Below are 12,802 nucleotides of genomic sequence, written 5' to 3'. Positions count from 1 at the left end.
AATTTATAGCTGTTACTTTTTTTTTTCTAGTATGCGTCCTACTCTAAATCTATAGAATTAAACCTGATTATAGTTGAGCACAAAGAAGAGCAACAAAAATCTACTTACAATAAATCTCTGATAGATTGACGAAAGTTTAGCCTCTAGTGAAGACGCATCAACATTAGCAGGGCCCGCCTCTTCCTTGATGTCCCGCATTATTTTGTTTTTGCACTCCAGGATAGACTGAATCTCTATCAACCTTGAGAAGAAACTACGGTGTTTTTCTAGGAGGCTTTGAACGGAAGCCTTATCCACGGGAGCTGAAATAAGATTGATGTTAAGATACATAATCTACAGCGTATAGTAGAACGGCTAACTCTGTAGTTTTTGATACGAAAATTGTATAGCGTGCGCGATTCAGTAGGTTTTTCATTATACAATAATAGTTTCTTTATTTAGTTGTAGATTCTACCAAAGCACGCACCGGTATAGGTGGAAATGAGCGCTTCAGCCTGATCAAGCCATGGTGGAATCGTCTCAAACTCGGAGAGTAGCGTGGCAAGATAACCGAGCAGATTCTGGATCTGGGTTAGCCTCGAATTGAATCTACCCTGAACTATAACCAGTTTATCCTTCTCCATCCTGAGAACATTCGTCATCTGTTCCATTTCCGGTGCCGACAGCTGCGCTACCATTGTCTGCACCTTACGGAAAAGTTCTCTACACTTATCGTCTAACGAGTGCATCTAAAATATGGGCGAAGGCCACAAATCCAAAGATTAGTCTTCTGGGCCATAAAAAGATGATAGTTACTATCCGAAGGAAAATTAAATAGAAGCAAAGCTTAGCCTAGCGAACAATGCACAATTTTATAACATATAAACATATAAAATACACATTGTTTAAGCAGCGGCTATAAAACGCCTATGATCACACTAACCTCACTCTGCATTCTACGTAATTCATCGGCGTGTCGTTCTAATGTTTCTCTTTCGTAAAGCAGTCTGGTGTCAAGAAGAACTTCATGTTTAGCAATTCCCTTTCTTAATGCGTCGATTTCGTGTTGGATATTCAATCGTGTCTTAAGAGAATCATCGGCTATCATGTATGGCGTGATCTATAGGGGCAAACAAGGAAAGCTGTTAGTTGGCCAGGAAATATTAAGATGCTCCTTAACTATTGCAAATACCCATAGCCGAAAATAAAGCTTTTATTTCTAACGCTACATTTGAATTTATCGGTTTGAACAACGACAATGCTTACGACATGGCTTAGTGCGTTCCATCTTCTTTTAAGTTCCTCTATCCGGGATCGTATCGTGCTTAATAGAGGTTCCTGAATCTTATCATATAATTGCTCGCTAGTCTCAATAAGGCGATCTTTGAGCTCCGTGAACTTCTTTGCGTCCGAGAAGAACTCCTACAAGAAAAGTCATTATAGTAAGCAGCTTTTTCATAAAACTTCCAAATTTTAACATGAATATATGTGAAAATTCCCTAATCCAAGCCCTCACCAATTTTTGAGTTTCTGTTCCGCTGGCGACAATCTCAGCTTCTCGTACCCAGTTGTATACTTTATCGAAGTTCTCGTTGTAAAATTTGAAATTTTTGAACAGCACATCGAGCGTTTCGTACAGGAAACGCATCATAGTCTGGACGTCGTCCCACTGTTCCGTGATTTCTCGTCCTAAACGCTCAGCCTCCGAGTGGTCTGTTCAACATTAATAACCCTCTTATTATATGCGTTAGTTAGGATATGACACGAAAATACGAATATACATTAAAAAAAAAAGTTATAAATATGCCCTTTAGGAAAACGCTTCTGTAAATTAGCTAATTAATTACTTATACTCACTCATTGCCTCGCTGGATGTACAGCCGTCTAAAGCCGCTCTGAATTCAAGATTGAGTTTGGCAAAGTCCCCGGTATAGGTTTCAAGCTGTATCTTTGCTGCGTCCCATTCGTGATTCAAACCTTCCCTCAGAGCGATAGGCAACTTCCAACGCTGAAAGACACCTCGCGCTTTAGAGATAATTGTCAGCATTTTGGCTCGAAGTTGGTACAGCTTTAGCAGAAGGCTGCGTTCGTTGTTTTTAGCAGTGATGTCCGTGAGCCTCTTGTTGGAGTCCTCATACAGTGCCGCAATTTTGAACTGTTCTGGTTTGGCGGATCGGAACCATTCGGAAATCTGTTGTAAGTCACGGCTGAACTGATCATACTCTTCCACGATATGGTTGATTTTTGCGATATCATCAGGCTGCATGTCGGGTGGAACAGCGGGCTGAGCCAATCGATGCTCGCCGTCATCTAGGAACTGTAGGAACGTCAAAGTCTCGTAGGATAGACCAGAAGTGAGCCTAAAACAAATGCATAGCGAGTTAAAACAAGTAGGATATGTTGTAGTCAGTTAGCCACTGTTGAATTATGTAGTTGTAACATAGAATAGAAATAGTATAACCCTACATATTACACAGATCATACTGCTACTCAGATTTGTTATCGTTTAGACATTTCTACAACCGGAAAAAGCGAGAAGTCTGAGCTACACTTGACAGAAACACATGTTGTGTTACAAGATGTGATCGTTTCTTACTTTTGCCACCAAGCCTTAAGTAGGTTGCCAATATTTTTCCACTTTAAATCCATTTGGGGCCAGTAGGTCGCAATTGCTGTTTCGCCTCGGACGCGGCTTCTTAGTGCATGATAGAGAGGCTCTGTGCTGCTGTATTCACTTCTAAGTTTCCGGAAACTCTGCAAACAAACAGATTTCTTTCTCAGTTATCTAAGCTCCTAGTGATACACAGAAAGGTGACACATTTACAGGTAATTTATTACAGTATCACCATCATCTCTGATGCTTTGTTGTGCCTACGAACCCTGACTTGCTCGTCGAGATCAGGATCTTGTCGATTCAGCGTATTCTCGGCTTGCGCTAGGAATTCATTCATTTTCGTCAATTCTGGATCGATAGAGGTGGTCATGGTCGCATCTCTCGACTGGGCTGCAGAGTCAGGGTATTTGTGAAGAAATTGGGCTACATACGTCATGACCGATTTTTCGTCCGGTTGCGCTACGTCCACGTCTGAAATTGAGATAGATGTTAAGAATCCCAATTATCGAAACTTTATCTATCGCGTAATGTCTTCGTTGACGGTAAAGTACGTTCAGTTGATTAGTGCACGAGATGGGATATCCATGTTTTTAACGAACACATCGTGGTCTTCCTCGTTAGGCTTGGTTAAAACTGACTAAACTGAGACACAAAGAAAGCCTTTATTTTTGATAGAAATCATGCAGTGTTTGGTGCTGACTTACCCTCGGCATCGATTAGTTTTGGTATTTCGAGTTCTCGTTCAGCGATGTTGAAGGCCGTATCCAGCCTTTGTTTGTTGCTCCAGTCTCGTGCAGCGTCAAGGTCGATGCTGGACGCTTTAAGTCTTGACACGATAGCGAGGAAAGCCATTCCGTCACGCCATGATGGTCCGAAATCGTTTACGTGTATTCCGAATCGCCTTGAGATAGCATTCATATCGTTTTGTTAATATAAACTCAAGAATTTATATCAAAATTATTTTTTAAACAATTGCCGAATTTTTGTATACTTACTGCCGTTGTATACTGTTTGTCAGTATACTTACTGCCATGAGTAATGCAAAGCTGTCTAAGCAATAAACAAAAAGCCACTTACGCATCCAGAGCCTATGTTAGCCAAGTTAAATATAACGCTATTAATTGAAAAAATATATTATTTAGTAAAGTATTTAACGCAATTTCTTATTTACGTAAATAGCGCAATGTACCACCAGAGCCAAATTCACTGGAGTAAATACTAACTGGCTTATGGCATTCTTGACCCACTGTAGCAGAGCCTTTCGGGCACCTCCCTTCCATTTGTCAGCGACCGTGGCCTCCCTGTCATGGGCCGGGGAGGCCACGTGCGCTGCGGAGGTCGCTGTCTGCGGGAACAGGGTGGCTGTATGTTGCTCGATCTGGAAGTGAAGGATAATGGTCCAGATCAATCCGAGGATAATGGCCGGTTTCCCGTCGACCACATCCGTCGAGTTGATGTTCACCAGTTTGATCCTTCGACGCTCCAGGAATCTATACAGATTAAATTACGCACAGAAAAACAATGAGAGAAAAGAAGAAACCACCAAAAAAGTTTACGTGTTAATTACGCATAAAAATAACGTTTTATTCGGGCGAATATGAGTGGCACACCGGCAACTCATATAGCATTTCTACTATATATATCACTCCGCAATCTATATATATATGTTTGGTAATTAGTTTCCATTGTCGATCATTTGTACCTAAGCACGGTGTTAACGTTGGATATGAAGTGCAGTCTGCGGAGTACCCGACCGCGTTCCCCTGGCAAAGTCTCCCCAGACAGAACTTCGAGTAACGCCAAAAGCCGCGTGCCATTTCGCAGATCTTCAATGAGGTCCTTGATGCGCATGGGCGGCACGCGCTGAGCCAGGACATGGTTAATCCAGTTGACGAACACTTTCTTTTGCACTCGTTCTTGTTCATCTGCGGAACGCGTACAACAAACAATAACTGTATTAATATAAGCACATAAACTATAATATTTGGCATCTCTCTGAAAGACATCATCAGGGCAAGCGCCTAGGAACGACGTATAGTTTTAATTACAATACCTGACATTTGTTCTGCGTGGCATCATCGAAGTAAAAGTTACGCGATTCTCTCCTTATATAGCCTTATTTAAGTGTAACAAAAATTAAAAGCGGTTACCTTTATTGATACTGACGCACAGACATGCTCATGTCATAGACAATATGGTCCAAGTTCTAATAGATAAAAGCGTTTACATTTAGCGAATTAAAAGGATTATGTACCGAAGAAGCGAACATCGCAGCAAACACTAACGAGCGGACATAAACAGTAGAATATATATATAGCTATAATTTTTATACCTGTGCAATATAATAGTGTGCGTTTAGCGGGAAATTTATAATGTAATTCGCTCATTTTTTAAGCATTGTCCTCTTGTCGGCTCTTGTTTAGGCTACTCCGTATAGATCCATATCTCGAACCATCACACATTGTGACAAGCGTATTTGTCAATATACAGTGAGCAATAGAATGATCAGCTGAAACATGCGGATGGCACTTTTTAAGGCAGCGCGCTGAGCGTATCACTTTTTGCTGCAAAGCGCAGGTAATGTCCCGTATCGATCTTTCTGTCTCATAACTTTCTCCCGCGGCTACTCCTACCTACCCCCCCCTCTCCCCTCTCCCCTCTCCCCTCTCCCCTCTCCCCTCCTTCCCATCCTGTCGCTAACGCGGGGATAGGAAGTATCCACATATAGGCTATCGTATACAATCACGTACCGTTGGCTTGCGTGCTAGTTAATAAGCGTGCGTTAAGTAAATAAAGAGAATGTGATTTTGTTTGTCTGTTTACATTTTGCACCCATAGGATCCTGTAGAAGGAAAAAACGTAAGCTAACAGATCAAAGACGTTCACGTCTTGAACGAGTAACTGCCCGGTGTGAATAATAATAACCGTTGGCCGACATTATCGCAAATACTAGATGCGACACAAAGAATTATTTCGGTGACTGATAACATGCTGATCAATTTAGGTGTTATTATGTTTGTGTAGATTCACTAAAGTCAAGATTAACTGATTGAAGAAAGCTATAGAAATCTAGCGTGTTTCGCAAGACGTAAATCTCAATAGGCTTTAGGACAGAAATTTAGAAGTGTCACGCACGGGAGAATATAGAACGTTGTCCATTTTGCCATTGTGCGGACGAGAATACCATCCTAAAATAAATATTTTTTACAAATCAAGCACATTTCCAAATCAAACGGGGCCATCACATACAGTTGACGTTTTAGCTAGGCGCAACCAAGGGAACCTCTTGAAAAACAGGCCCATTTTCATTAGGTCGCTAGAGGTGTAATTTAATGCGTGTTGTTTTTCTTCAGTTTACTTTAATATAATAGTTGCTGCTTAGCCACGCCACACTACGCTACGCTAAAACACGCTGCTTAGCCAAATACTTTATTTTTCAAAAACTCATCAAAGCATCTTCACGTTCAACTCAAAAAAAAAAAATAACAATCTGTGACTTGGTACTTTGTTATAATCTCAGTATATTTAGCGGTTTTGCTAGCAAGAAAAAAAAAGCTAGTTTTCAAATTCTACTTTCGTTAAGTTTCCATTTCTATAACACTATACTTATGGAACAATTATTTACAAAACCCTAAAAGTTATTTACCAGGCACTTGTTAATCTACAGATGTTCTACTGAGCTTTGTTTAGACTGTTCGGCCCAATATCTTTATCTTCACCCAGGAAGAACCGTCGGGTGAATACGTGGCTCAAAATTTGTCAACGTCACAATACGACACTATAAAAATTTCAAAGATTTCTGTCTACATTGGCCAGCACCAGCGTGCGTCAAGTCATTCGTTTTCTACACAGCGTCTACACACGGCAGGTCGTGCAAAAAATACATTGATGATCATCTTATTTTCTACATTACGAGTCATCTACACACTTTTTTGTTTATCAAAAAATAGCCGCAGTGATACATTGGATTAATCGTTAAAAAAAAATGGCCTGAAAGACGAGCCTTCGTTTGTCGTTATGGCACTCAATAAGAATTGTAGAACAAACAACAAGGTATTATTGTCAACCGAATCAACGTGTAGCACTTAGGCACCTAATCGCTTGAATTTTACACAAATCCAGGATACACGAATCAATAAAAAAAAAAAAAAATCTCATCCGGATTCGTTTAATAACATGACAGTAAATCATACTGCCAGTGTTTCATCTATATTATCCCATACAGTAATATAACATTAAAGGCTTGTTCAGGTAACATTTTTTAAACGCCTTTCAGAAATGCTGTTTCTTATCATAACGAAATAAGCCAAAGTCTGATGAGGTGGTGCTTTTAAGGAAAATATGTAGTAAGAGAGATCATGGATCCAATAGCTAACTATTTTCTTTGATATGTTAAAAAATGCTCCCAGTTGAACGTGAATGCTTACCATTAACATACTTAAAACGTACGCTATCTGTGAATATATATATATATATATGCTAACCCTGTAGAATAGCAAGTAACCTAGGGAAATAACGATATGTATACGATCGCTTCGAAGCCCAAGACTAGTGCTCACATAGGGTTCCTTTAGTATCTTTCTGCCCTAGCTCAGTATCCAAGCAATCACACTCACTGGAATAACAGCCATAGAAGTCGGCACAGATGACATTAAAGTAGCTTTAAAATTGACTAAAATGTTAGCAGTCACCAATAAAAAAGCCTTAATATTTAAAAATTTAGATCCTGTTTCAGCAGATCGACTGACTTTGAAACCACCCTGTTTATTTATTTTGTTCCCACGTCAGAGTCAAAGTCCGCTTTCAGTGTGCCATCCATTCGTTCGTCGTCTAAATTAAATGAACCCATATTTGACACGAGAGACTCGCTTAAGAAATCGGCTTACTTCATCAGTTCGCAGCGCAATGTTATGCTCCTTTTAAAAAAACTACTCCTTACGGCAGCACCAGCAACGCCTCAAACTTATGTATATATTTATACACGTTTTAGACCTTCATCGCTTTCTTCGTTTACTGAACTCCTCACTCACAGTATTCATCGATGATATCGGCTCCACGAGAGCCTTTGCGGCGTCGAGAGACCTCCAGCGTGCTGATTGACAAGACCTAATAGAGAGCCGCCTATGCAGGGTAGCCAGCTCACTTTTGCTCCTTTGATTTAGAAAGGTCTCCTATTTTACCCTGCAAGTATCACCGTTGTTGCTACGCAAGCTAGAGCCACCTCCAGGAAACGCCACCATCATTCCCTTTAGTCCGAACCGTTTATCTGCAGCGGTCAGCAAAGTTGGCGCTGGGCTTTACGACCACCGTTCCCCTTTACAAACCTCACGGAGTCAGTCACTTACTTTTCTTTCCACGTTAGCTCAAGCACTGGTCCACTGACATTTCCAAACGATTGTTCTTGTGTTGAAGCCACTACAAAGTCTACGACTCAACTATATCTCTCCAAAAGAGCACTACCGGTGTTATCACCTTTTCTTTAACCGCTTCCTTCGCATCCAGTCTGGCCGCGTGTCGCGTTCTTGACGCTGATCCCTCCAATTCACTTTTTACAGACTCGACGACAAATGACAGAAGGTAGACACAACGACTAGCTAAGAATAAATTCAGGGGTTTGAAATACGGAAGCCAATAGCTAAGGGTAAGCTCCTGGGCTCTTACTTAGTTTAGTGTCAGCACCACTCAGAGCTTCCCCCACACAACTGACTTCACGCCGCTTAGATGGACGCTGATAAATGTGTACAACAGATCTGGCTGCAGGACAGAACAGTACAGCAGACGATGGAATGGTTCTTCTTGAACGTACGCACCAGGCCTCGGTTAGGTCCTCTTAGTCGAAATAGTGTCTGCTGTTGTTACGGAACAAGACTCGGAGTCGACAGGGTTGACCGGCTTATAGCTCACGAGTCGGTGGCTTGGTCACTCTGCACTTAGACTATGCGGCAGGTTTGGGTTCTTTAGATAGCTACAACCAACGCGAGCATAACCGCACTTTGTTTCGTGCTAGCAGCCAGTCGTCCGATGAAATGTCTGACGATGATGCCGGACGTAAAACTCGAAATATAGAGAACCAGTATAAGGGAGCATAGTGGCAGATCGTTTGCAGAGGCCCATCTGGCTATCGAGGGTGGAGTTCCCCCCTTTGAGGGGTGGCGAGGGACGCCAAAGGGCAAGACGATGATGTTGGAACGTTCGTATGGGGCAATCCTAGAGGGCAAAGCAAGAATAGGATTTGGATAACCGGGGTGGAGGGCATAAGAAATAAGCTGGGTACATTGGGTGAAATGAGAGAAAAAATCGTCGTCGCCCTGGGGATAAACGAGAGGAAGCTTTAAGAACTAAAAAAAAGCTGCACGAAAAGCAAAATGTAACACCGACTTTGTATGGACAGCTAAACTTGGCGATTAAGTGAGCGAAATGTCGAGGAGTGAATGTCGGAAACATACAACCCGTGGTCGTGATGGCCATGGGGTGTTACTAACCCAGCCTTTTTCTTTGGTAGATCAATTCTCGTATATTCTGTGGCAGACAAAAATAAGTAAAGATCAATGGGCAATGTTATTATGGAATGCCGGCGTCTCCCCGAGTAGATAATGATACGAGCGGTGACGAAGACAACCGCAAGTATAGCAAAGCGGCATAAGTGGGTCTTAGTTAAAATGTCATCTTCCCACTGTCGTGATATTTACTTTGGTTCTAGGACCAGTATCATCCATACGTAGTTGCTACTCGTATAATACTACACACATTTGTTGAACGTTATGATAAAGCGTAACATTTCTAAAACGATTCAAAGAATTGCTTGCTAAATTTATTTTAATCAGGCTAAGTATCTATCACTGACAAAACGTTGTGCTCCTCTTAGATCGGCAATAGGCTTCAGCTTGCCACATTGGGCAGCACTGTTTACGGGAAAGTGGGTCATGTTCTGCCGATTTGATTGCTGCCGTCGTCACTTCGCCAGATAGCTACAGCAATAACAAAAAGCAAACACCAAAAACCGGAAGTGAAGCATTTGGGCTGCCCACAACAGAGGTCTTTGTGGACAGTTTTTTTAGATACAGCCTCGTTGAAATACTTGTCTCATGAATTTCTAGCTTAAGGTGTCCCGTTCATGTTGACAATGTCTGATGTAATGGTCCTACCAGATGTCAGTTTACAACACGCAGTTAACAACGACACTTAAAAAAGCCCATTAGAGATTTTTTTCATTGCGTTGGGTTAGAATTAGTCATCATAATTTGTGGATATTGTAGACTTCAAAGCATCTTTTATTCGTTTATATCAATAGCGAGCATTTATTCTCCACATAGTAAACATAGATGCATTTCACTTGAAATCAGAGATATTTTAACCATTTGTTTGGAAGTTATAGTATGCGCACTGATTGAGAGCTGTTCTTAGATGCGGAAATCGGTGCACGGCAAACATTCTGCAACAAAAAACTTACACATACTTAAGCATTAGCATCTATTCACTTTTATCCTTGGTTGAGATATAAACTTCCAGCTAAACTTTGCTGGATAAGAGCCACAGCAAGTTATCTGCTAATCATCGATTTTCTATCTATTTATACTACTGTACAAAGTACTATATAAATCCATATTATTGATGTAGCATGATGCATGATATAGATATTATCAGCAAAACTTCCGCCGCATTGAAGGAACTAAATTTGTGTATATTAATTTAGTGTAATATATATACTTAGCGTAATAATTTAATGAACGCAAACATGTGACACAATAGTAACGGGTCATAAATCAGGCTGACTATGTTAGCAGCTCGACTTGATGTTGAGGATTCGGCCTGATTACTTTTGCTTTATACACGCGGCCGCTGTCGCCGCTAGAACGGCCTTGGGTTCTCTCTCTCTTGTTTTTCTTTGGTCAACCTGATACTGATAGTTCTCATGGCTGCCGTAACTGCAATCACTGCCGACCATTTTGCTGAACGAACGTCATAAAGTTCTGCAGGCTTTGCACTTGCTGTGGCCTGGTCTCTATAACACTAAAAATGCCACCATAGGGCATCGCAAACAATCGTTCGAGTTGCGGGTTTTCGACTAACCCACCAACGAACGTGAAGATGCATATGCGATCACGCTAACTAGGCCAAATCTGACCAAGCAGTTCGGATGTTGGCAAAACGAGGATATGATGAAAGCGAACGAATTATAGACGAAAAAAAATTTTAGCTAGACTAGACAGCAGTGACCAATAAGCGTTAGAGACCAGACTGAGTGAGAGAGACGACACGACACACAATCCATACCCTATAAACGCATCAAAGCTTTTGACGATAATATAACTAATGCTAAACCCCTTTTTGGCCTGTGGTCGTTCTCTATGCTATTCTACCCTAGCCAGCTTATTACACCGATTCAACGAACGAAGGGGATTGCAGAGTGATACTTGTTTAGCTTCCAAATCTAACACTTGTTTAGGACGCGATCACAATGTCGCCATTATATCGAATGATTTAAAGCGAGCTATATATATATATATATACTCTATATACGGAATGGGTTCCTTCGATAGTACCTCGATCACATATGTTGAGTTACCAAAAGAGTATAATGTAGTAAAAATAAGAGTAGAAAAAAGTTGTGATGATGTTCCAATTATATTTTGTTTAACTTTTGTTCTCGTTTCGATTGTCTGTCGCTGCGTGATATACCTGCTGGTCACCCAACTTATAGTTAATCCTAGTGGCACGTTTAAGAAAAGGTTATCACGCCAGTTTAAACACGCACAGATCTGATGGTCAAACTAAAATTAAAAAAAAAAAACACAATAATTATTTTAGGCCTTTTATCTATTATGTAGTTTTTCATTTGTTATTATGATAGAGTTGGTCAGCGTCTGGAGAAGTCGAGCCCGGAACGTGGTGGCACATGGGTCAGTGTCTTCATCAAAGGGAACATTCTCGACGCTTCGTTACTAAGCTTCAACATATCTATCTCCTCGAATCTGATGTTACTAGCTGGTGGTAAACGACCAACCCAGCGCTTTCTGGCAACTGCTTATTAAGCCCATGGCAACGACGTCACGCCTTCTTTTTCTTCACTTCGCTAATTTGGCGTAGAAGCATTTCACAGCTTCACCCTGCGGTGCATTTTGCTACCTTACGCATATTACGCCGCACAATTAACGGCAGTGATAGCAATTCAACCAGCCATGATTTCATCTATATATATATTTCTGCTGAACATCACGAGTGATTCTGTGGGGAATAGCTCAGAAGAATTTAAATAACACGACGTAAGCTCTTCTGACACCAGCACTCAGGCGGGACACAAACAACAGGCATTCTATCGCGTCCTAACGAGAAGGAGCCTGCGTGTGGCAACAGCTGCACATTGTTGTAGCAAAGGCTCTACATTCTCTGAACAACATCTTGTTTCCAATGCCAATCAGAGCAAGTCATAGCTATGATTATATGGCTACACCAGGAAAACGGGATAGTAACTGTAAAGACAAAATCATTGCATGGAGACTCAGGGTCTGCACAGACAGTGAGGTTTTTTAATAGTGTGCTCAAGTAATTAAAATCGACATTGAAATAGTTAACCTCGAAAAAGACGGGTTACCGTCCTCCTAGGCTACCGGTTTCTTTCTAGCATTTATTTAATTTTAAAGTTTACTCATGTGGAACAAACACGTTTCGCTATCTAGGCATTTTTAAGAACAAAATCTAATTTATTATTTCTATTGCAAGGTGCCATTCATAGTACTATGATTGCTTGTAGCAATTTGCATGACCTAGTTCACAACTCTTAGTTTCTGAAGCGTAAACCGGCCACGACAGGGTAAATCATTGATGTTTCTCCTACAAAAACACCTCGTTCCATTTTCTTTATTTCTTCTCCAATCCATTCCTTTCTCAACCATTTCTACGCAATGTCGCTGCCAGGTGCGGTTTCACGTGCGACAAATGGATTACTCGTGGTCACAGATCATACGCGATGATGAACGACGCAGACACACGCGACATGGCCATTCCGTTATAGGCACCAGCGACATCCTTGCCTAGAGGGTACCTTCCAAAACGTATGGATTATGCATATGAAAACAAATCGCACCTATTTATTTTCTCTTTACATATAATTCTCCCTCTCTTTTTTAAGAACAGAAACAAGAATCACTAAAAAAGACAAAAAAAAATGGCGCCGCGAGAGGCGGCGGTGGCCAGATTATTAATATATAT

At 41.1% G+C, this 12,802-nt stretch overlaps 1 protein-coding gene across 7 annotated transcripts in view; it reads right to left on the bottom strand.

Annotated features, from left to right (window-relative positions):
• Positions 1-12,802, bottom strand: part of LOC111251708 (uncharacterized) — a 130,915-nt gene that overhangs the window by 79,768 nt on the left and 38,345 nt on the right. For 6 of the 7 annotated variants that reach the window (XM_086989834.1, XM_086989839.1, XM_086989833.1 and 3 more), the window contains 11 exons: positions 4,296-4,518; positions 3,817-4,083; positions 3,298-3,494; positions 2,859-3,064; positions 2,576-2,733; positions 1,837-2,339; positions 1,496-1,692; positions 1,246-1,401; positions 923-1,099; positions 467-728; positions 109-302 (listed from right to left, as the gene is read on the bottom strand). In XM_086989834.1, coding sequence (XP_086845960.1) covers positions 109-302; positions 467-728; positions 923-1,099; positions 1,246-1,401; positions 1,496-1,692; positions 1,837-2,339; positions 2,576-2,733; positions 2,859-3,064; positions 3,298-3,494; positions 3,817-4,083; positions 4,296-4,518 — 2,540 coding nt within the window. Of the gene's footprint in view, positions 1-108; positions 303-466; positions 729-922; positions 1,100-1,245; positions 1,402-1,495; positions 1,693-1,836; positions 2,340-2,575; positions 2,734-2,858; positions 3,065-3,297; positions 3,495-3,816; positions 4,084-4,295; positions 4,519-4,925; positions 5,096-12,802 lie in introns of those variants that run through there. The other variant, XM_086989837.1, reaches the window with a different exon arrangement.

The sequence above is a fragment of the Varroa destructor genome, unplaced genomic scaffold (assembly GCF_002443255.2).
Source record: "Varroa destructor unplaced genomic scaffold, Vdes_3.0 BEIS01000005.1, whole genome shotgun sequence".
NCBI classification, from domain to species: domain Eukaryota; kingdom Metazoa; phylum Arthropoda; class Arachnida; order Mesostigmata; family Varroidae; genus Varroa; species Varroa destructor.
This window is presented reverse-complemented; position numbering and strand designations above follow the sequence as displayed.